This window comes from Lates calcarifer, linkage group LG19 (assembly GCF_001640805.2).
Source record: "Lates calcarifer isolate ASB-BC8 linkage group LG19, TLL_Latcal_v3, whole genome shotgun sequence".
Classification (NCBI taxonomy): domain Eukaryota; kingdom Metazoa; phylum Chordata; class Actinopteri; family Centropomidae; genus Lates; species Lates calcarifer.
The window spans coordinates 10,933,093-10,956,600 of NC_066851.1; the positions used below are offsets into that span (position 1 = coordinate 10,933,093).

Genomic DNA, 23,508 nt, shown 5'->3' on the forward strand with positions numbered 1-23,508 from the left:
AGAAGAGTAACCTCTATACCGCCTCAGATTCGCCGATTTTCGTCAACACTCGAGAAAACACGGAAGTCTCAAAATTCGCCTGTTTTTTCCTGTGAGGAAGCCGCGCCGTGGATCCGTCACATGATTGCAGTGATATGGAATCGTCCCTCCTGATGGCCTGAGTTGGATTAAAGTAAAACTGTTTCGAGTTACCAGACTACCAGCGTTTCATCTCGGTAAGATACGTATGTGCTCAGTGAGCCCGCAGCTCCGGCTGCACTTTTAATGTAAGCTAGGTGGCTAATGTGAGCTAACCAGCTAGCCAGCTGCAAGCTAATGTCAGTTTGCCACGATGGAGGTGTTTAATGAGGCCAGAGGCCATCACATATACACACACAGTTCCTTTCTACGCCATAAACCATTATTTCACAAGTCTATGCTGTGGTTAATACGGCCCATTAGTGTCATATTGTAGTTTGTTTAGTGTATCCAGCCTGCGTTAGGAGGCTAGTTTCAGTGTTGTCATCTCTCTCCCTCCCTGTGGTTGGAAGGGGCGGGGTTTCATCTTTTTTCAGCCACGCAGACTGAGGTGTTTTCCTTGTCTTTACAGCCATGGAGAGATTAGAGGCTACATCAGAGCTCCAGTCACGGCTGTCATCTCTCTCCTTCTCGTCTTTCCCCGGAATAACATCCAAACAGTGCGACAACAGACCGCTGGACAGGTAACCTGTTGCTGCAGAGAGTATTTCTTGTAATGCTACTGTAAGGGCTGCTGCTAGTTATGCCCATTGCATCCTAATATGATCACTTTATAAATATTAGTATTTATTTTTTTCTGCTGCTATTCTGTCTTCACCTCAGGCTCCAGAATACAGATCTATCACAGAGCTTTACCCAGTCCAAAAACCAGGATAATATGGATGAAACCAAGGAGGATTCAGGGCAGCGTTCAGAGGTAGTTAATGTTTAAGTATGTTGGATAAGATTTCACTGAATGGCAGTAAACGGGGAAGTACTAATGTATTATATTTTTTCTGTAATAATAATGTGTCTTATGTTTGTGCATTTTGAGGGTAATGAAGAGTCCCCTGCTGAGCTGGCCCTGGGGGAAGGAGGCGAGGAGAACAACAGCGCTGGGAGCTGTCAGCTCTCCACTGAGATGAAAGGTGAGGACCTGCTGAGTGTGCCATCATGACTGCTGCTTTGTTTTGTCTATGATTTTGAGTCAGAGGTTTCATAAATCTGTTACAAATGTGTTCAGAGTGTAATACAAGCTCTAAAAAGGTAAAAATCTACAATTTTACAAGGTATATCTAAACTAAGTAAATGCTGTTTTGCTCTTTGTGAACACACTGCCATTTATTCCTCCTGATGACAGCCCAGATGCCACCCCTGAAACCCCCAACTACATGGACATCTGCTGCACTGAAGGAGCTGAAGGCAAAGCTTCGACTGGAGAAGGACAGCGTGGTGACAGTGTACCGAGGCGACATCATGACAGTTCACGTGCCCACTGTCCCCGAGGCCAAAAAAGTGTGCTGGGAGTTCGCAACTGACGGCTATGACATTGGCTTTGGCATCTATTTTGACTGGACTCCTGTCACGAACCGGTCTATCACAGTGCACATCAGCGAGTCAAGTGATGACGAAGATGAAGAAGAGGAGCTGGAAGGTCAGTCAGTGTTAGCGATTCAGAATTTGAAACGACTTAACTTTAGCTCACACCTATGTGTGTTTCAAACCTTTTCCTGGATGACGTCTATAAAAATACATCAGTTATTCTGTGTCTATAAAACATACCCTATCTGTGTTTTTATATGTTTTCCTGCAGCTGGGATCTTACTCAATGTGTTTACTTTGTGGTTTATTTGATTTCTGTTTCAGGGCCTCTCCCCAACGGAGATATTGAGAAGGGCTCCAAAACTCACACCAACTCAAACCTGGCTGAAATCTTACCCGTATACCGTCAGGACAGTCACTTGTCTGTTTATGGGGGGAGCCACGATTTTCCAGGTGAAGGCACTTACCTGGTGAAGTTCGACAACTCCTACTCACTTTGGCGAAATAAAACTCTTTACTACAGGGTTTATTACAGTGCCTGAGATGCCAATCTATTGTTTAAGAATGTTACTCTTAATAATGATGAACTATTTTTGATTCTGTACTTGGAAAAAATGAAATTATAATATAAAATATACTAAAAATAGGCATATCTATTTTTTATCACTATCAGCTTGTGTTGCCACATGTCAAATTTCCGTATATTGTCAGATATTTTTGAATGCAGCATTTTCTCCAATGTTTTGCTGATAGATATTTGATGAAGCCTTGCAGAGGTGCCATGTTCCCATGTATGCACTGTGCTATTTGGTCAAGTGCCCATCATAAAGCATATATTGTCTTCAGCTGTAACATTTCTATTGTAGCAGTGATCAGGGAACACCTGCACAGAATATATTTCACCAGGCCAGGTGCTTAAATCAGCAGTGCTCTGAAGAAATGGAGGTTTTCTGTTGCGTGTGTGTGTGCGTGCACTTTCTATTGATTATGATTGTTCCGTCGCTACGTTGTTGTCACTTGTATTTATCCCTCTGCTTTGTTGTGTAACTTATTTTTCATCCATGTTAAATCTAATCATGTGATAACAGAGAATACAATTATGAAATACAAACTCTGTGCACAGACATGTCTTCTGTGTTCGTGGTGTATTGGTGAAAGATAGAAATTGAATGTACCGAACCAAGTGGTAACAGTTTTTCAGAGTGTGCTTTTTATGACACAAATAAAAGCCATCCCTTATCACAGAAAGCTCTTATTATGTAATATAGATTCAATATTTACATTTGCCTTTCATTTGCTGTTTCAGAGGGAAGGGAGCAGTTGTAATAATTAATCTAAATGTGTTTTGTGCGCAGGTTTATGTGCGTGAACGTCACTGTGTTTGTTTTTGAATATCCTCGGTGCATCGGGCATACTTTGGATCTGATTGTGTTGATTAGCTTTGTTTCATCCTGTTTCTACCACGTTCACTTGTGCGCATGTTTCCAAAGATGTCACAGATTTGGCTGCTAATGTCGTACACTATGTAAAGCAACAGGTTTGAAGCCTCCCATGTTTGCTGTACTGTACCTTCACTGTATGTTACAATGAATTTATCCTGAGATTTATATCCACAATAAATAGAAGATTGTCTATTTTCTTTTGTGAATAATTGGAGGACTAGTTTGCAGAAAACACTGAACAAATGTGTTCATTAGTTTGTTGTACAGAGGCATGATTAACTTAAAAAATGTCACTAAGACTGTCAGTGTGTGTAGTCTCTCATTTCATAACAGACTCACAGCAGATCCAGGATTAGAAAGTACTTCAGGATGGTCTCCTGTGTTTCCATTAAATTGTGGCATTAGGGGACTGATGTAATTGTTACAGAGGTGCTGATGAAACCAGGTTTTATTTTCAGCTCTCCCCAAAGGCCAGTCAGAATCCAGAGTTACATCTAGTGTCACTCATGTTTTACTGTTTCTAAAAAGCAAAATAAACATGTTCTCAAATTGCTCCTATATAATTCTATTCCATGTCTCAGTTAGAGCTCCAAGCTCTACATTGATTCACTTAGACTTTAATAATAATAATTGATGATGATTTTGAAAGGTGTGGACAGGGAGATAGGCAGTTGCTTATTGAATGGACACTTTTTGCAGATTAAATCGTAATTGTTTTCTGTATATACACAGCTATGAAAATATTTTCTATACCAGCCAGTAAAATCTACAACATTTATTTATTTTGTGTGTCTGTTGCTGATTAACTCTCAGTGTCTAGTGTTGTTCTGCCCTGCATTATAATAAAACGTGTTTACTATCTGTCCACCATATTATTACTTATTGAAGATGAAGGGGGCAGAATCATGACATAAAAACAACATAAAAACACCACAGGTATCACTGTGAAGCCTCAAAACTGACAAAATGTTGTGAAGTGTTATCAAAAATATTACTATATAGATTAATAAACAGAATTGTTAAATAATTTGAATGGTGAGTAAAAAGACATCTAGAGCTTACTATTCCTCTAATCGGCTGATTTACAAACTACATTTTTTACTCTTCTTTTTGGTGATCTTGTGCTTAATATATACAAGAAAGGCTCAGAGTGCTCTCATGTAAAAAATAAACCGTGTTAAAAAAAAAAAAAAACAAAAAAAAAACTTTAGCTGCTTTTAGTAATTCCACTTAGTTCCTCTTCCACTCCAGTTGTTTACACAGGTGCTGCAAACCGTTAATAATAATTAAAAAAAAATCCATAGAAGAAAAAAATACAATCCATACTTAAACACTAATTGCCTTTATTGCTTTTAAGAAACTCCAGTGCACATAATGCACTGCTAGAAACGAACTGTTGAGTAATATTTAGCCAAACGCTTGCTAAAACGAACCACTCCTGTGCGCGCGCCTGTTCTTGTAATTAATTGTACAGCGTCACAGGTGTGCGTTTTTGCAGAGGCCTCGAGCTCAGTTCAGCCAATCAGAAGCGTTTATCGAAACTCCTGGTTGCACCCAATTTTGCTACCGATTTTATTCGCAGTGGGACTTTAGGACTCACCTGCGACCCTGAGACAACATGGGGAGGCTGAATTTTTATGTGCTTTGGTCCCTGCGTGACGCTCCCCGCCAGTTCATCAGGTATGCCTCTTTGAAAACCAACATACAGCCGTTTTCTCCGAACACAACCATTCCAAAGCGTCCACCTGGTCTCTCTTTCGGCAGCAAATCCAACCGAAGGTGCTTTCAAGTCCACGTCCCGCTGCCTCTGCCCAAACAGCTGGTCATCTTTGGTCTTGGAGAGTGGGAAGGCAGGGACACTACAATCTCGGTCGAGGTTCTGGTCAGTGCAGAGGTACAGGCCCAGAAAATAGGGACTCTGTCGTCTCAAGCAAGGTATGTTGTGGAGAGGCATTAGCTAGCCTACTTCCCACTAACAACTCGAGTCTAAATTTCGTCTTTGAACTCAGGTGCCTGACCTGGGAGGGCGTCTGGCATACAGACATTGCCACAGTGGCAGCAGAGAGGGGCAGGAGAGGAGTTTATGGCAAGATTGTGCTTACAGTATGTGGAGAGGTATGAGGTCTTCAGTGAATAAAAGTTAACAGTCTGGATGTAGGTAAACAGCCATGATTATTCCCAAACTTGCATCTCATGCAACAGACCATGACACTTGGAGATGTGATAGTTGAATTTAGAAGGCACAGTCTTTGGAGGTCTTGGCTAATATTGTACTGTGCTTTTCTGCTGTTTTGTGTCATGCCATGATTTGTGACCAGCCACAGGATGAGGCCAGTGTCTTCAGCAGTACTCCTCTGGTTCAAAGGAAATGTCTGTTCCCAGAGCAGCACAACGCAACTGATCTCGGCAGCACAGTACACCAAAGTGCTGAAAATGAAACGGTGAGATGAGCGGGGTTGAAATAGTTATTGCAGTTCTTTACACGTTTTTGCAACATTTCATTACTGTCCTGCCTTGCAGATAACTCCAAACTCCTCTCACTTGGGCGATAGTGTTTGCTTTGCTGAGATCCAAGTGAATAAAATTGACACCAGTGATTCCACTGTGGGAAATAAACCCCCTGTTTGGCCTACGGTAAGAGTCAAGTTTACGAATATATATTAATGACTGCATGTGACGTATGTAATTTGTCTGTGCTTCATAAAAGGACAAGACACCCAGGCGGACAGTTATCAGCAAAAGAGGCCACCTGACATGGAGCTCTGAGGACATGGACAGTCTCGCTGAGGACATAGACCAGGCTTCAACCCCTAAGAAGAAGAGGCTGTCCAGGATGAACAGCCAAGAAGAAATGACAGTGCACATAAAGAATGAGAACAGAGAAGGTCTGGAACAAAGACACATTACACCCGTTTTCGTCACATCTGAATGCACAACATGGGTTTTGACAAATATGTTGATTTAGTTTCAGCGTGTCCATCGAAGCGTTGGAGCCACACGATGTGTCTGAGTGACCCTGACACTGCTGTCCTCATCGGTGGGGAGATGGCAGATCAAAACTACTGCAAGGACTCCCTGTGGAAGCTTGAGTTAGGTCAGTGGAGTTTGTTCAGGCATATACTAGTAAGCATATATGCTTTTTGGATACAATTAAGGCACCAGATTTAAAGTATACAGCACCAAAGGAGAAATTAAGACAAATTACAAAGCCCTATAGTACTTATTTTACCTTATTCCTCTTTCCCAGACAGCGACTTCTGGTTCCCCATGAACTCCTCTGCTTCTGGACCTGTACCGCTGTGTGCCCGAGGACACTCCGCAACCTATGACCCAGACTCCAAGTCAGTCTTTGTTTACGGTGGCCTGAGGGAGGGTCAGCGCTTCAGCGAGATGTACATCCTTAATACTCTGACCTGGAAGTGGAAGCTTGTCACTGTGGGTTTTTTGTAAACTACCAACATGTTGTAGTTCCTTGAATTCCTATCAAATCCACAAGCAAGAGATTTGTTTTTGTGGATTTACCCGTCTGTAGGCAAAAGGGAATGTTCCGACTTTGGCGTATCACTCTGCGGCGTTTTATAAGAAAGAGCTTTTTGTCTTCGGTGGAGTCCAGCCAAGCCATTCCTCTGGGGATAAATCCTGCAGTAATGCTTTGTACATCTTCAACCCAGAGTTTGAACTCTGGTACCAGCCCATTGTGGAGGGGGACAGACCTCTGCCTCGATTTGGGTCAGTGCCCTTTCAAAAACAGCTACAGTAAATTTACTGAAACTGTTATTTTTAAAGAATATCATTATGATGTTTGTATTGAACAGGCACTCAGCCACACTCCTCTCACAGAGGTTGATTATATTTGGTGGTCGGAAAACTGCAGCCTACCTTAATGACCTCCACATCCTAGATCTGGGTAAGGTGCAGATTCATTAGCTGCATTAAGTGGTCATTTTTGTGTTCAGGTTTGCACTGATGTTTATTTTTTCCTTACTGTGTGAAGGATTCATGGAGTACACAGCTGTGAAGTGTGGGAACATGCCACCGCTGCCTCGAGGGTGAGTACACAGCTAATCAACCTTGAGAAGTGTCACTGATATACCCATCTGGTTTTAGTATTTTTATGTCTGGGACAGACAGAAGAGCATTTGACTTATATATCATCTCTCAAAGTATACCATGTTTGAGTTTGACTGAACATGAAATAATATGAATGAGTGTTTTTTTTTTTTTTTTTAAATATGTAAAGACTGGCTATAGAAGAATAATGGTACAAATAAAATCCACTTGCATGTACATGGACAGGTTTCATGGAGCGCTCCCAGTTTCAGACAACAGGATTTTAGTCAGTGGGGGCTGCAGTGCAATTGGGGCCCTACAAGACGTACATATCTTCAGCACTGGTTAGTACTGAGCGTTTTACCCTTACTTCATTTCTGCCAGTTCAATTTAATAAATGTAAATTACGTAGACAGACATTTCCTGTTGAGTCACCATGTTTCAGTGTGTCACATACTTAGTCCTGCCCTGATTCGTCCTCAGATACCAACATGTGGAGCTCGGTGTCATCTCCTGTGCTTTGCTCCAAGCCTCGTGCTGGACACAGCATTATCAGTTTGGGCTGCTCCATCCTAACGGACACTGAGAAGCACGAACAGGGTGAAAACATCAAAGTCCACTGCACGTTGCTGGTGTTTGGTGGGTCAGACTGCTCTGGCACCTTCTACAACGACACAGTCAAGTGCACAGTGGAGGTTCCTGGTGACAAGTGATTTTTTTTTTTTTCAGCAAAGAAATCCAAGCAGGACAATTGTTTTTCTAGTCTTTAAACAATGGAGTGATGCTGGCTCTAGTATCTCCAAGTATATTTGTCTTAAGTTATTTTTCTACTTGGCTGTCTTTCCTCATGTGCTATGTAAATGTTATGATGTATTTAGCAGCTTAGACTTTTCTGTAGCTTCCTTTTTGTTCCTTTTATTTTAGAAGTCTCTTCAATAATAATCCATACTTCCACCATACAGACAATATGGTGGAAGTGGTGGGTACTTTGCATAACAAATCCCTGATCTGCATGTTTACACATGACTTCATGTCTTTTACCTCTACCCCACATAGGACTACATACTGGACAGTAAAGTGCTGAACTGGGCAAAATGGATACAATTAAAATTTATATCAAAATGCTAATAAATATTTTAAACTCACAGCATCCTTATTCCTTAAAGTTATTTCAAGTAACCACTCAAACAGAATTATTTTTTTCATTTTATTTAATAATGTATAAATTTACATGACTGTGTGAGTAGCAGCCAAGCTGCTGTTTCATGCTCGCAGATCAGCAGGTGTGTCTGGTTGGCAGGATGGGTGGCTCACTTTGAAAGCTTCAATCTCAACTAAGGTTTGATTTAACCTTTTGATAGTTGGATACTGCCCGACATCCACTTTGAACCTGTGGAGATTAAAAACAGAGAGGGGTCATTCTTCTCAGAATAGGGTTTTTAAAGTTCAGCAGGGTCTGGATACAAAGGGTAGATTTAATGTAAACAAGACATACAGTAACTATCAAGTGTCAAATATAAGTTCATGTTGATCTTTTCTTGTTCAGGGTGATCTTACCTCTCTGCGTTGAAGACTTGTGGGACCAAACAGATGTCTGCCATGGATATCTAAAAGGTATGAGTCAAATGAAAAGTGTTATAGCTGTATGCTACACTGATAAACTTGAATATGATGACTGAGCTCTTACCTCATCTCCTACACAGTATTTTCCTGCTGTTTGCTTCAGAATGGGCTCAAGAGCTGGACAAGAGCAAAATATGTATGTGAGTAATAAAGAATGACAGGAGATGAACCTTTGCATTATTATGAAGACTACCTTCCACCAACCTTGGAAACCACGATCGATGAAGTGCTGAGCCCACTGCAACTTCTCTGCTCCTATTTTCTGGATCACGTACAAATTCTGAAACATTCAGGATTAAATAAATATTGTGTTGACCTATTGACCTATTTTTCTGTGAACTAGAGTGGAGATACCACTTGAACTGTCTGCTTCTGTAATCATTTGAGTCATCAGTCACCTGTAGAGGCTGTATCCCAGAGGCGATGAGGTCACTTATCATCCGAACCTGGGCACGTTTCTTCGGGTCTGCTGGAAGGAGCCGAGGTCCCGGCCTGGTCTCATCTATGTACTGGATCACTGCCAGCTGTGTGAGCAAAAACATTCTCACTGGAGTGTTAACACTTGTTTGCATGTAATGCAGTGTTAGGATGACATGGGTGATGAGTTCAGGGACTCACTGACTGAGAAAGGGTGATGCCATCAATTTCCACTGCAGGCACTTGTTGCATTGGGTTTAATGCTTTGTACTGTTCAGTGAGCTTGTGCACACGGAGAAGAAATATTTAGTTTAAACTTGTATTTTCAGCCATTAGTAGCACAAAAGATGCTAGGGTCCATTAATTAAATATGTCTCATGGTATAGATGTGTATCCTGTGAATCTGTATATTGTACCTGCTGACCTCCATCCTTGATTAGATTGACTGGAACTTGGTCATACTCAATTCCTTTAAGAGCAAAAGCTGGTGCACAAAAAAAGTTCATCATCATCTCGTTCGACTTCTAAATGGTTGAACTATAACCTGAGCAGACAAATGCTGTAGCATGACTTACCGATGCGAACCCTCCAGGAGCAGGAGCTTCTGAAGTATCCATGAAGAACAGGCTGAAGAGAAAAATGAAAACATTCAGTCCATTTGAAAACACACAACATTTCCCCTGGGACGTATTTAACTTTTCACGTGTCCACTGGTTCACCTTGGTTTGGGTTGCCATAGCTCTTTGCCTCTAGATTTCACACAGCTAGACTCAATCAACTATTACAAGCAGCTTTTCTACAAAGTTAACCACGTTCTCCTCATCCTCCAGCAGCCAATAGGATGTGCTCCTCTACTCCCTCCTACCCTACTCTTTGGTCCATGACTAAGCAAGATTTGGGGTTTCATATGGTTTACATTAGCGACCTGCTGCACACACACACACACACACACACATACACACACACTTAGCAAACAGCTAACAGTGGTATTATTACAGTACCTTGGCGAGGCAAAGTAAGGACAAGTGCATTGTCGTGGCTGCGGTAACGTTATCACCTTTATTTTTAGGATAAGCTGTGCTGTTTGCTCAAATAGTCGTCAATTATGGTCCTGCACATTTCACAGCTAAGTCCCACTTCCTGTCCAGTGCGATGAGTAAATAATGTCATGTGGACACAGCCAGGCAAGAATACAACACACTGAGCCTGAGAGAGCAGCTCCTGTGATTTGCAGCAGAGGTTTTGGTCACAGTTCAGCTCCTGGTTGCATAACTTCCTGCCTGTAAATGAAACGCTGCCAAATTCTTTTATCCAACGCTTAGTCGAGTTTCCACAGCTGAGGCGGGATTATAGGAAATCCCAACTAGGGATTGGATAGGAGGCCTCCACAGTGGGCCAATCAGGCTGCGTTTATCATGGGAGTGTGAACGCGGAGCGAATAGCAGGCGTCGGATTTCCTCAGAGCCCGCCCACAGGTGATACATCCCTGTGAGGGAGAAAGCTGAACTCCCGTCTTCTGCTGGCCGCCGTCCTACCTGCGGAGCTGGTCAAATCAAGTCGGCCTAGCACATAATCACATTTCCACCATGGCGTCAACAGCATTAAGATCAGTGCTAAGGACAAAGGTAAGATGTGAAGGTTTTTCAAGCCTCAAAACTCTCCTCAGTTACAGAGTGACGCGTGTTTGACAGCTCACATTGTTTACAAAGTGCCAAGTGTCATGTGCTGCAGGATTTGGCTCTGGATTGCTTTACAGACTGATTGATTTCACACAGATGGGATTAGCTTTAGTTGTTTATTCTCTTCACTAGACATTTGATGCATAATCAACCCACCACCTCTGCGTGTGCATGGTAGTTGTATATAATTGTAACAATAAGAAAACTCTTCACCTACTGATTGGACATTCTTCCACTAGTCATTCTTCCACTCAGCTTGACTTTGTCCCCCACATGCCTTTTCATAACTCCATACTATGTGGTTGCTCATTAATCTTGTAACACCTTCAGGCTGCAACTGGAAAAAGCTGGGAGTGACGTGCATTTAAACAATGTACTCCAAAGTGCAATTTCAGGTTTTGAATAGATTAATTATACTTGTTGCATTTGATGATTTCAGACCCACTGCTCTGTTTCCCCCTCAGGTCCCATTTAAAATTGGCCGTATGTGCTACTCCTCCTCAGTGGTGAGTGGAAACAGTGCACACCTAATTGATTGATTGAAGAAATATACATGGATAATTCACCTGCTGAGTAATATATCATATGTGATGTAATGTCACTCCTCGCAGCCCACCACCAAGTTGTTCATTGATGGCAAGTTTGTTGAATCCAAGACTTCAGAATGGTTGGATATTCACAATCCTGTAAGTATTTCACCTGACATGGATCAATAAACATCACTCTTCTTTTTAGGGACATCCACATGCTGTACATAGGTGGTTATAGATGGTTCATATGGGAGTTGTTTAACCTGTCACAGAAACTAGTTTGTGCTTGTTGGAATGAAAAAACTATTTACTGTAATATGTAAACTAAATCAATGTCTTTGCCAGTCAGTGAGAACATTACTTAAACCTCAGCAACAGTTGGACAGCAGGTCATAACCTAACAATCATAAATGTGTCCTCGAGGATTCAGTGTGGAAATCTGTTATTTGTTTCTGATAAACTCTGACCTACAGATTTATGAAAGCCGGTATAGCGCCGTTAAACATCTGCTAGGATTCACCTGTTACCCAACTTTGACTGTACTAAAAAAAACAGATAATCAAAGCTAATTAATCTTTAGAGTATTAAAGTTGTAAACTAAGTCATTCTGATGGCCCCTTGTTGTTTCCTCTCCTGCAGGCTACCAACGAGGTGATTGCTCGCGTCCCCAAAGCCACGCAGGAGGAGATGTTGGCTGCTGTTGACTCGTGCTCCAGAGCCTTTCACTCCTGGTCTGAGACCTCCATCTTGGCTCGGCAGCAGGTCTTTCTCCGTTATCAGCAGCTTATCAAGGACAACATTGTAAGTCAAAGGGTCAGAAAGTGTAAGGTGCAACTGGAAACCAGTTTGTTTAAGTTATGTTTTACACCCTTCCCACATTACTTCAGTACCTGCTGTTTACATTGAAAGTAAAACTCTCCTTGGTTTATGTTAAAGTTGAATACAAAGGATGAGGATTGCGTTTGTGTTTCAGAAAGAACTTGCCAAGGCTATCACAGTGGAGCAGGGCAAGACCCTCGCAGATGCAGAGGGGGATGTGTTCAGAGGATTGCGTAAGTTTAAGTCATACATGCATACAGAGATACACTTTGGGAAGTGGTCTCAGACTTTTGGACCCACTGTTCCTTTACAAAGGGCAACAAATATGTAAACTTTTGCCTGTTATGTAGGCTTTCACTTCGTGTTTAGAAGAGTGGTTAATGAGTTATACTAGTTCTGTACCTCAGTAAACCAGAACAAAGGGCGGTTTACTTCATGAGCCCTTTGAATGATGCCAGTGATTATCACTGCAGTGCAATTACTTACAATGCAATTACTGCATTGTGGAAAATCTTATTTAGTCATTTAGTCCATCTTTTATTCAGAAAGTCTGTTTTTTTTCTCTTCATTGAAAAGATCTTTAAACAGGATGATGTTATTCAAATACAGTTTCAAATATCTGGATTTTTTTACTGGATTACTACAGTTTGACACATCAAAACAAACCAAATTAACGTATGTGTTGCTCATTCTTTATTTATTTCTTGTCTCTGCAGAGGTTGTGGAGCACGCCTGCAGCATCACCTCTCTGATGCTCGGCGAAACCCTGCCCTCCATCACCAAGGACATGGACACCTACACCTACCGCCTGCCTCTCGGGGTGTGCGCCGGCATCGCCCCCTTCAACTTCCCTGCCATGATCCCTCTGTGGATGTTCCCCATGGGCATGGTGTGTGGTAACACCTACCTGCTGAAGCCATCTGAGAGAGTGCCAACCTGCGCCATGCTGCTGGCCAAGATGCTGCAGGACGCCGGTGCTCCAGATGGGACGCTCAACATCATCCACGGACAGCACGCTGGTAAGAGCTGGTTTCTGATACCTTTAGCCAGAGATTTTCAGAACATCATCTGTGTCACTCAGATAACTGAGATCTGAACATGTCCACTTGATAACATGACATACATAATCTCAGTGTCTGAAAATAATGACCACTGAGCATCTTGGTTCATGTCCCACGGTGACTTAAGTGAATTACACTTTTGAAACATAGTCGGACAGTCAGTCCTCTGCTTTTGTGTGCAGTGTACAGCCACAACAAATCAATTCCTCTTTTAATCTGGCATTCAAGTGGAGCTGAAATAATCAGTCAGTTAATCAATAAGTTGCTTAACAGAAAATTAGCTGTTGCTATATTGCTAAATGACAGATCAAAAGTCATTTTCCAAGCAGAAAATCCACACATTTGCTGGATCCAGCTTCTCTAATGTGAGGATTTGCTGCTTTTCTTTGTCTTTTATGATAGCAAACTAAATATGTTTGTGTATTACCTGTGTGTCAGAAAAAAAGACATCTGAATCTGTCTGTTTTGGCTCTGGAAAATCGTGTTGCATATTTTTCACTATTTTCTAACATTAAATTGACAATACAATTAACTGACTAATTTAGAAAATATGCCACAGACTTTAATCGATAATGAAAATATCTTAGTTGGAACCCTACATCCTAAAACAAAACCTCTATCAACATTTTTGGAGGAAAATGATGGACCTTTTAAAAAAAGTTGGAATGATGCCTTTCATATATTGTAAGAGCACAGGTATTTTACCTCACAATTTATCTTGGACAAGAATCTATAATGCTGAGCGTGACTGACTTATTACTGTGGCTAATTAAATGATATTTAAGTTAATACATTTCTATAACTGTCTTTCTGCCACAGCTGTGAATTTCATCTGTGACCATCCAGCCATCAAGGCCATCAGCTTTGTTGGCTCAAATCAAGCAGGGGAGTATATTTACGAGAGGGGCTCTAAAAATGGCAAGAGGGTCCAGTCTAACATGGTGAGTATCAAATGATAATGCCACAACAGTGTAACATCTGAGAGTTGCTGTAAATGTCCACAGAGTGGCAGCATTGGCCAACAGATTGTTGTCATGTTTTGGATCCTGTCATTGCTCCACCTCACTGCCAGCTGTTCAGGAGGAACGATGCAAAACAGAAAGTGCAGCTGTGCATCAGTGTTGGAGAGCCACACTCTGAATGTTCCATCTATTTATTTTGATTTGTGTCCATCAGTCCTTTCAGTCACATGGACTAAAATGTGGAACAAGTTTTTTTAACAAGTTGTGTAAAATTTGTAGGTCATTTGTTTATAATTGCCTGATATTCTGTTCTCACTTGTGACTAACCAGTTGCTGTAAAGTAATGTAGAGATCAAACTGCAGAAGGCTAACCACTTCTCATACTGTAGGGAGCCAAGAACCATGGTGTGGTGATGCCTGATGCCAACAAGGAGAACACTCTGAACCAGCTTGTGGGCGCAGCGTTCGGGGCGGCAGGGCAGCGCTGCATGGCTCTGTCCACAGCCATCCTGGTAGGCGAGGCGCGGGGCTGGCTGCCGGAGCTGGTGGAGCGCGCCAAAGCCCTGCGCGTGAATGCAGGTACCGCACCACACCCTTCACCTCTGACTCTCCTGAGCCCTTGTTCCATCAAGGGCCATTGGTTTAGTCATCTCAATGGGGCCCACCCACACCGCCCTAACCGCACCTCTCGCCTTTTGCCCCGTTGTAACTTCACTTTGGAGTCAGCTGGGAGAGAGAGGGTTTGTTGAGTCAGCCATGCTGCAAATTTGTGGCCAGATCTGCGGCCTAGACCTAAATAGCGGTTCCGAGCATCGACTCCTTAGAAAAAGAAAACTGCTGTGAAGTAAAATAGGGAATGATTCTAAATGTTTGCAATGATATGGACTCTAATTTGCTTAGCGCACAGGAAACCCATAAGTATCCATTTTTGAGGGAGTGCCTCAGGGTGCCCCTCGTCCTGGCTTTTGTATGTTTGTGGCAGAAAAAAGCATTTGAATGTCTGTGTTCTTCATGTGCTCACATTATGCAAGTGCCATGGCATGTAACCTTATAGCTGGTTGTTTCTGGGGCCCTGCTAGGAGACCAGCCTGGTGCAGATGTGGGGCCTCTGATCTCTCCACAGTCCAAGGAGAGAGTCTGCAGTCTGATCCAGAGCGGTGTGGACGAGGGGGCGAAGCTGCTCCTGGATGGCCGGAATGTCAAGGTCAAGGGTTACGAGAGAGGCAACTTTGTGGGTCCCACCATCATCGCCAATGTCACAGTATGTGGGTTTAATATCATTATGTGCACACAATAAATGTATTTGCACCTGAGCACCATTAAAGAGAAACAAAACCGGGAGTAAAAGTGTTCACCTTTGTGCTCCTACAGCCTGACATGAAGTGTTACACTGAGGAGATCTTTGGCCCTGTGCTGGTTGTTCTCGAAGCAGAGACCCTGGATGATGCCATCAGTTTGGTCAATAGGAACCCCTATGGCAACGGTACAGCTATCTTCACCACAAATGGCGCCACTGCACGCAAATACACTCACGAAGTGGACGTGGGCCAGGTGAGTGGCTACAGCCTCCAAATGTGTTCCTCTGTTTTGGGAGAAAGGAGACATTCACATCCCTCTGTCATGTCTATACAGCATCTCTAGCAGGGAGCACATCACATTTCTGTTTGAAAACCGTAACACACTCTAAAAAAACAATTATTTTCCATGTCAAGTATAGCCTTGTTTGCCCCTGACCTAAGATACACACATTCGGCAACCCCCTTCCCTCCACTTCCCCACCAGTCACAACTACAAATAGCTACAGCAAATATGTGTCTGTTAAATGAAAACAGGGGGACATAGAAACATTTTTCCGGGTAGTATTCGAGGAGGGGAAATCTTAAATTAAACTCAAAAGGGATTCCTAGGATCCTGTTTAACGTTTAAGCGTAAATATGGCCAGCTTTTTTCCCTGTTTGTTTGCCTGTGGAGCCTAGCTATGCCCTGTGTTTGCTGTTCACATGTCGGGGAATGCTGTGCAGGCCATGTGCTGTACTCCTCTCCAAACCTCGATGCAACAAACATCTACTTTTCCTTTTTTTTTTTCACCCTGCATCTTCGCCAAAAGGCCTCAGTGTATCCAAACTTATTCCCGCTGTTTCAAACACTGGAAACCAACCATGCCATGCCTTTATTGCCTTCATAACAAAATGTTTTATTTAGTTTTTCTCCCCTTTCATAAGAGCATGCTATGCTTTCAAAACTGCAAATATAAGCCGCAGGTTCGGTGTGTTTAGTGCGATCATGTAAGCTTGTTTTTTAAACAGCATAGATGTACCACATCTCTCATCAGCCACATGTTACTCATGCTAGCAATTTGGGATTCCCAGGGGCAATTGCTTTACAAAGCTCACACTTACGGAAATGAAAGGGACAGTACTCATTTTCTGCAGGTTGGAGTCAATGTTCCCATCCCTGTTCCACTGCCAATGTTCTCCTTTACTGGTTCAAGAGGTTCCTTCAGAGGAGACATGAACTTCTATGGAAAACAAGTAAGTATCTAATAAGTAACAACACAATTATGTAACAGTCTGAAGTTGTGATATACTTATTTTTATTTTTTTCTCCTCAGGGCATCCACTTCTACACACAGATCAAAACTGTAACCTCACAATGGAAAGCTGAAGATGCCACCTTGAAGAGTCCTGCAGTTACCATGCCTACTATGGGACGCTAAATACTGTGCTGCTTTTCAGTCTCATAAAGCAGAACACCTAAATAACCCTTCTTCCATGCACAAAACAGCCTTATTGTGTTCAATGTGAATCGTTCAAAAAACACTGAATACTTCCCCTTTGAAAGACTTTATATTAGATGTGTATATATAGATAGAACCACTGTGGCCAAGATTTTAACAATACAAAAGATCTGTACAGATTAGGCAATGTTTATGTGGATCAATGTCAATTCCTCAAATACAACGTTGTCATGGACACATTGCATTGTATTCCACTGATCTGCCATCCAACAGTTGCTCAAACATCTTGTGTATTAGCATGTGTGTGTGTGTGTGTGTGAAATGCTCCTTTTAAATGGGTTGTTACAGAATTCAACTCTGAAGCCATATATACATGCATGGTAGGATATTTATAATGAGCACAAACAAACATCTTGTATTCTACATTACACATGATTGACACTCTGTGGGCAGTGCACAGAGTGGAGGCAAACAATCCGGAGTGTGATGTGCAATGTAGAGGCCACACAGAGGTCATGTGGTGTGTATATCCGGCACACTGTTTGGATTCGAGGGCAGAACAGACTCAGGCCCCTGGGTGATGAAGGTCGCCGGGGAGAGCTCCTCTGTAATTCTGGAGGACAGTCATCATTATGCAACGTTAAAATGCAGGCATCTTGATAAATCACAAGTAGGCACTTGTGTTCTCACAGCCAATGCTTTTTCAGCTAAACATGGAATGTGGGACCAATAAATCTGCACAGGCTTTATAATTGCAAGGATGAGGTACAACTTTTATTCTCGTACATTCCTTTAGTGTCTTACCCGGCAGCATCGCTGTCAATAAGGCTCTTCTTCTCAGAGGAGGCAGACAACGCCAGATATTGGCTAACTTTCCTATCAGGAAATTGCAGAGCTACAGTTAAATATAGAACCTCACAGTAAAAATCCATGTTTCAGCACACTGGTGGCTATTCACGCAGGCCTGTAGCTTATCTTGGAAAGGGGGTTACTCTGGGTCAACACAATGCACATGGACTTGGATGCTTGGTAACTGACTCTCTCAAGTCGCCAAATGTTCTGTGTTATTCTGCTGGACTAAGTGCTAGACCACTGTTAACATGAATATACATCTCCTCTTGCCTGTTATACCCCCATACATCCAGATCCCCTGCACACTCCTTTCTGAAAATCATGTTACCAGCTGCTCTCTGACCACAAGTGTTCAAAGAACAAAATAAACTGCTAGTGCACGTGAAGAGGGGCCAATAGGCTGAGAGCAAATCGACGTGACCAGATGTTTGTTTCCAAGCACACGACTCTGCGGCTGGGCCTATTTTTACTATTGTGCCCAGACTCTTTCTTCATTCTTTTTAAGCAGCTGGATGGAAAAGAAAATTGGTTGAAGCCTAACTGATGTTTTATGGTATCCTCTTCTGCTGAGAAAATGGCTGTTTAAAACATTAAAAAGAAGGAGGAGTCACCAGAAGTTCAGCTTGAACTACTGCCTGGTGTCACTGCACTTTGTTCTTTAGAGCTAATTGATGTAGAAGTTTGAGCTCATTTTAAGGGATTATAAATGGATTTTAATGTACTACCTAGGATGAAGTCAATGAGTGACAAACAAGCAGCCGTCAAGTCTTTCTAAGTCAAACATAAACAATTGCTGAGATTTTATTACCTTCCCCTCTGTCCGTTCATTTTAGCAAAGAGAAGCCTGAGCACTTGTTCCTTCTGCTCCCAAGTGAGATCTGAGATTTCCACGTTGCTGCCTGGTTGATGTGTCCTAAAAAACAGGAGGATGGAATCAAAATTAATATTTAACCTCTGCTCCTAAACAAATTCATACTGTGAAGAGTATTAAAGTTTGATGACCACTGAATGAGCTGCAGGTGACTTGGCACTAATAAACACGAAGAATTTAAAAATATCACAAAGACAAACACAAGTCATACAAATCAGTGAAATGATGGGAAGTGGACCTACCACTTTGCAGCTGCCTCCATGTCTGAATAGACAGAGTTGGTACTGTGGGGGCTTTTATGGAAGGTGCGGATGGGTGGGAACTTCAGCTTTCCTGCTGCAGCTTCTCTCAGCCTGCAGCGATAAGCCTGCAGAGCCTCCTTTTTGTACTGCAGCCTGCTGGCCATGATCTCCTGCCTCACCTGAGCCAGTGACTCATGGAAGAACTGCTCCAGCTCTGTGCGCTGCTCCACAATGGTGCTCGCTAGCCGCTTGATGTGCCCAAGTTCTCTCTCTCGCATGGCGAGCACCTTCTGAAGCTTCTCCAACTCTACCTGGCTGGCCTGGGCTCTGACCAGGATCTTCTCCTCCTCCTCCTTCTTCTTCTTCTTCTTTTCCTCTCGCTCAGGTTCTCTAGCCTTTTGCTCTAGGGCCTGCTCCAGGGAAACTACCTTGGCCCTCAGTCTAGACAGCTCGTCTTTTTGGGCCTCCATCTGAGCTGCATTCTTCTGTACCATCAACTCAAAGGTGTTCTGGGTGAGGAGAGAGAAGGACACAGTGGTAAAAAAAATGGATGACATCTAGCTAACTTTGGAAAGCCCTTTCATTTTCATGCCAATATAGACCTTGAACAGATAATGATTTGTGTGCTAGCCTGGGCTGCTGAGTGAGTGGCCAAAGCTTCAACAAGGTGGATTTACTCTCTTGATTGACTGGCATCATCAGAGGTAAGATTAATGTGCCCAATATTTATTTGTCTTAAGGGATCAGTGCCAGAAACCTGCAAAGGAGAAGCCACTGAATTTGAACCCATACACCAGTGGAAACTCACCACAACCACTGACCACTGAGAGGCTGGGTAGCAGTCAGGAGGTGGAGGGGGGAGTTGGGGGGGTAGGAGTAGGACCACAAGCAAAATACACAAGGTCAGCACAAGTAAACAACACAAGGGAAAAACCACCTGAAATATATTCTGGACAGATCTGACATATGTCTCATAACTGAAGTGATTGAAAATGACTTTATGGAGATGAATGGTCTCTGTCCAAGGACTGCTGGTGCCCAATAGTAACATTGCTGTTTGCTGCCTATAGTTCAAACATACCTTGTCCAATGCCAGCGAGGCATTTTCCTTCGCCAGTGAGTTTGTCAGTTTCTGCAGGTCCTCTGCCTCCTTTATGTGATATTTCAGTGCTTCATTGAGACGAACATTTTCCTTGAACACAGAGCGGGCGGCATCGTCCAGCTGCCTAAATATTTTACAGTACAAACAAATGAACCACTGTAAAAATTCATCTAATAATGAATACACCACTATGAATCTCAATTTTGTACCTGCCAGCATTTGTACACAGTTTGGATTTATTTTAAGCTGCACAGAGTGTCCCAAGTAGAGTAAAACAAATGCTTTATGAAATATTTTAAGAGTGTTTATTAGTGTAGTACAGGCTTTTAATGTGAGACTGAGCGCTCACCAGTATATCACATATTTTTGCCCTCAGGTTCTTGGTTCTTATACAGAAAATTGCGCCACTGTGTTGGGGTTTTAAAGACAACCTAAGTGTTTTCAAAATTAAATCAATTACTGACACTAAAACCAAAGCAACAGGACCACACCAGTATCAATGTTGATGTTTTATGAGCTGTAAAAAAATAACTAAACATAGCAGAGGCGAAATATACATCCCATGGCCTCAAAAGTAATAAACTATGGTCTTCCACACACGCTTTACACCATCCTCCCTTCAGGACATTCTGAGACGGCGGAGGATGTGATCATTGGCTTAGGTGATGTACACTATCATGAACCTGACGAAACCAGTGCGGTCAGGAAAATAACATTAGCTCTAGTTATATATATTTATATACATAAACGCTTGTGTGAGTAAATTATTTTTTCTTTGCGTTCTGAACACATCAAAGTGTAGCTTGAAGAATAAAATTAGATAGTAAATGGACAGTGGAAACACACTCACACAATGGCTTCATTGTGGGCCTTGTCCACCACCAGGGCTATCGTTCGCTCAGCTTCTCTCTCCAGGCGAGCCTGCGGGGGGAAAAAAAAAAAACACTCTTTCACTGTTCCACCTCTACAAATACATTTCACAGGAATTTCAGTCCACATTATATGCTGTTATCTTCCATATAGATGCAAGTGGAATCCACACTTTTCTGTGTGGCCATACCTTTTCTTTGAAGAATTTGTACTCCATTTTGTTTAGGTTTTCCCTGTGTTCCTTGTCAGCAATATCCATGCTTTCTCTAATCTACAAAATAAGAAAGGTCATAGTTACTGGTAGCATTTTAACACGCTGACAAAAAGAACAACTACTCTTTAAGAAGGCAACATTTTGTCCTCACGTCACTGAGCTCCTGCTCCATCTGGGCTTTCGTCTTCTGAAACTCCTTAATTTTCCTCATTCCATCCTGGATCATGTTGAAGTCACTGGACTTCTTCCTGAACAGCTCCTTCATCTCATTAATTTGAAGTGTGTAATCTTCAACCTGTGGAAATCACCCTTATAGTAAGATGCACAAAATGGAAAGCATTCTATATATTAAATGCAGACCAAAAACTGGAAATAATCTATCCACTCATCTATAAACTAGAGCTGCTGCTGCAAGGTTCCCATAAGCACAGCTTGCATCAGTTACAGGGAAGAACATTTTTGCCCCAAAGTTCACACTGAAACCAACTAAAGGACAGATCAGTCAGGGCTAAATACCTCAAGATGCTACTGTGGAGAAGCCAGTCTGAGCAAAAATGTGACAAAGTGACCAAAGTCATGAGAGACTAGCAAAACACGCACCCACAAACATGTACATGACGACTAAATGAGAGGTTATCAACCATCTGATTACAACTTTAGGCCTAATCGTTATTCTTCAGATAACTCTGTATGCGTTCATCGATGCACCAGTCTGCAGTAGTTACACAAATTGGTTTACATCATATGCAGTTTTTACTCTCTGTGATCTACCAAATAAACATTCAGCAGTTTAAAGTTAACAGTGATTAGTATTGCATGTATCCTTCTTGACCTCCTACTGTGCAGTAAATGCAGTTAGAAAAGCCTTTATAGGATAATTATCTGGATGACTGAATATCTCAACACTCAGAGAAGTTTCATCATGTCTCTTCTCCATCAGAAGCCAGAGCCTTTGATGGAGTAGTTTCCATTAGCTAAGTCAATTTTCAAGATGAGCCATTTTATCACCTCACAATGAGAAAGAGGACGTGAACAACATGTCCTGAATTCACGTCTTTAGAGTCGACCACAGGACAGTATTTATTTCTCTTAAGTGGACATATGTGACAGCTCCATACATGTCTAAAATAGGGATGTTTCAAGTTGGTCCAGACCATGCCTCTTTTTTCTTCATCAGAAGCTTATTGGACTCCATTTTACCAGCATGAAGTAAGAGCTGGGAGATGGAAAACAGCTGCTAGCAAAAAGAAGCAAAAGTTTTTTTGTACCTTTTTTGTCTTGTAAAGCCACTTGAATTTTGTCATGTCAGTTTGATAGCTTGATCTTAACTACAAACAGCAGAGGTCAGCGGGGATAAAAGGAGTCTAAATAAGTGCCTTTGGTGTGCATTATGTAACTTAAACTGGTATTTCAGAGTAAGGATCTGTGTGACATGTGAGGTATGGTTAACACATCAAGACCAGCAGTGCGACTGCCTTTTCCCAACCAAGCACTTTTAAATTATGCTTTTTTTCTGCGGCCACTGACATGGATTAAAAATAACGTTAGACCATGTAACTAGGAATGTGAGGGTTTGTTCTTTTGTTTTATAGTCGCTTTGTTTGGTTGTTGTTTTCTTACATAATAAATGTCAACATAATTACACACGAGACAGCTGTTAAAACACAGCGCAGCACATTTTTGAAATGCTACAGGTTTAAGTTGTGCACTGTAAATCAGAGCAATTCCGTATACTGCTGTGAACACACTAGCCTGTGCATGCTTTGTGGACCCAGTGAAGGCTCGAGGTGCATTTATTTTATTGTGGCTGTGTTTTTAAACGAACTCACCATTTTGTTTTGCTCTTCACGTGCAAGGGCCTCTTGACCTTTGAGGCTCTTGTGCAGCATATTGATCTGTTAAAAGAAGTGGCATCTTATTATAAACAACAGAGCCACGCTGTGTTCATTGTTATCTTTACAAGCTAACTTTCCAACCTTCTCCTCTTTAGCTGCATCCTGTCTCTTCAGGAAAGCAGTTATATCGATGGTGTCCTTCTCCGCGCGGTACAGTTGGTTCGTGAGCTCCTCGTTGACGCGCGCCAACTTGCGGCACGCCTCCCGGTACTGCACGAGCGACTGGTCGGTGGCCTGTAACCTCAGCTCCCAGAGGGCTGCGTTGGCCTTGGCCTTCTCGATGTCCGACTCTTTGTCCGCTTTTGACTCCGGTTTGCCATCTTTTTTTCCCTTCCTGGGCCAAAATACAAAGTGTAATGTTACTTTAGTTTCCATTTAAACGTCAGTGAGGCAAAACAAAATGTACAAATGTACGGACTCACCCGGGTTTCGCCCTCTTTCCTTTGGCAACTTTCTTCTTCGGCATCACTGCTACTTTTGCCGGCTAAAATACTACAGAAAACAACCCTGGGCTGCTATAAGGAGAAAAAGTTGGCTGATGGTAGGGACAGCAAGCTCCTGTAAGCTGCTGTGAGTGTTTGTATCGTGTTGTCGCCATGGAGA

At 42.3% G+C, this 23,508-nt stretch overlaps 5 protein-coding genes across 8 annotated transcripts; 3 read left to right on the plus strand and 2 right to left on the minus strand.

Moving 5' to 3' along the window:
* Window positions 1-57: 57 nt before the first annotated feature.
* On the plus strand, window positions 58-3,173 carry tmed8 (transmembrane p24 trafficking protein 8). The gene is made up of 6 exons (XM_018690272.2): window positions 58-215; window positions 590-701; window positions 841-934; window positions 1,052-1,145; window positions 1,358-1,651; window positions 1,864-3,173. Exons 2-6 carry the CDS (start codon window positions 592-594, stop codon window positions 2,079-2,081), a joined length of 810 nt encoding a protein of 269 aa, XP_018545788.1. The 5' UTR covers window positions 58-215; window positions 590-591; the 3' UTR covers window positions 2,082-3,173.
* A 1,272-nt stretch (window positions 3,174-4,445) lies between these two features.
* On the plus strand, window positions 4,446-8,155 carry zgc:163014 (uncharacterized protein LOC100038766 homolog). Its single transcript, XM_018690173.2, has 13 exons — window positions 4,446-4,661; window positions 4,746-4,916; window positions 4,991-5,096; window positions 5,300-5,422; window positions 5,502-5,615; window positions 5,689-5,866; window positions 5,947-6,075; window positions 6,229-6,416; window positions 6,514-6,710; window positions 6,797-6,888; window positions 6,976-7,030; window positions 7,278-7,375; window positions 7,515-8,155. The coding sequence occupies exons 1-13, from the start codon at window positions 4,600-4,602 to the stop codon at window positions 7,742-7,744; spliced, it is 1,743 nt and encodes a 580-aa protein (XP_018545689.2). The 5' UTR covers window positions 4,446-4,599; the 3' UTR covers window positions 7,745-8,155.
* Window positions 8,156-8,224: 69 nt separating this feature from the next.
* Window positions 8,225-10,344, minus strand: gstz1 (glutathione S-transferase zeta 1). 3 transcript variants are annotated; one of them, XM_018690179.2, is made up of 9 exons: window positions 10,073-10,344; window positions 9,647-9,698; window positions 9,488-9,555; window positions 9,273-9,353; window positions 9,053-9,178; window positions 8,859-8,934; window positions 8,719-8,771; window positions 8,589-8,638; window positions 8,225-8,421 (listed from the first exon to the last, which is right to left on the minus strand). In XM_018690179.2, the coding sequence occupies exons 1-9, from the start codon at window positions 10,100-10,102 to the stop codon at window positions 8,295-8,297; spliced, it is 663 nt and encodes a 220-aa protein (XP_018545695.1). In that variant the 5' UTR covers window positions 10,103-10,344; the 3' UTR covers window positions 8,225-8,294. The 3 variants fall into 3 exon arrangements, with proteins under 3 accessions (XP_018545695.1, XP_050934020.1, XP_018545696.1); XM_051078063.1 differs by having other exon boundaries at window positions 10,129-10,341; XM_018690180.2 differs by lacking the exon at window positions 10,073-10,344 and adding an exon at window positions 9,791-9,995.
* A 186-nt stretch (window positions 10,345-10,530) lies between these two features.
* Window positions 10,531-17,094, plus strand: aldh6a1 (aldehyde dehydrogenase 6 family, member A1). 2 transcript variants are annotated; one of them, XM_018690178.2, is made up of 12 exons: window positions 10,531-10,696; window positions 11,215-11,256; window positions 11,362-11,436; window positions 11,920-12,081; window positions 12,254-12,332; window positions 12,816-13,118; window positions 13,980-14,101; window positions 14,512-14,701; window positions 15,202-15,383; window positions 15,494-15,673; window positions 16,555-16,653; window positions 16,734-17,094. In XM_018690178.2, the coding sequence occupies exons 1-12, from the start codon at window positions 10,658-10,660 to the stop codon at window positions 16,836-16,838; spliced, it is 1,578 nt and encodes a 525-aa protein (XP_018545694.1). In that variant the 5' UTR covers window positions 10,531-10,657; the 3' UTR covers window positions 16,839-17,094. The 2 variants fall into 2 exon arrangements, with proteins under 2 accessions (XP_018545694.1, XP_050934019.1); XM_051078062.1 differs by lacking the exons at window positions 10,531-10,696; window positions 11,215-11,256; window positions 11,362-11,436; window positions 11,920-12,081; window positions 12,254-12,332 and adding an exon at window positions 12,237-12,240.
* On the minus strand, window positions 16,875-23,508 carry LOC108892553 (basal body-orientation factor 1). The gene is made up of 11 exons (XM_018690176.2): window positions 23,328-23,508; window positions 22,987-23,239; window positions 22,840-22,905; window positions 21,162-21,305; window positions 20,987-21,067; window positions 20,777-20,847; window positions 19,906-20,050; window positions 18,825-19,333; window positions 18,520-18,624; window positions 17,664-17,735; window positions 16,875-17,472 (listed from the first exon to the last, which is right to left on the minus strand). Exons 1-11 carry the CDS (start codon window positions 23,369-23,371, stop codon window positions 17,373-17,375), a joined length of 1,590 nt encoding a protein of 529 aa, XP_018545692.1. The 5' UTR covers window positions 23,372-23,508; the 3' UTR covers window positions 16,875-17,372.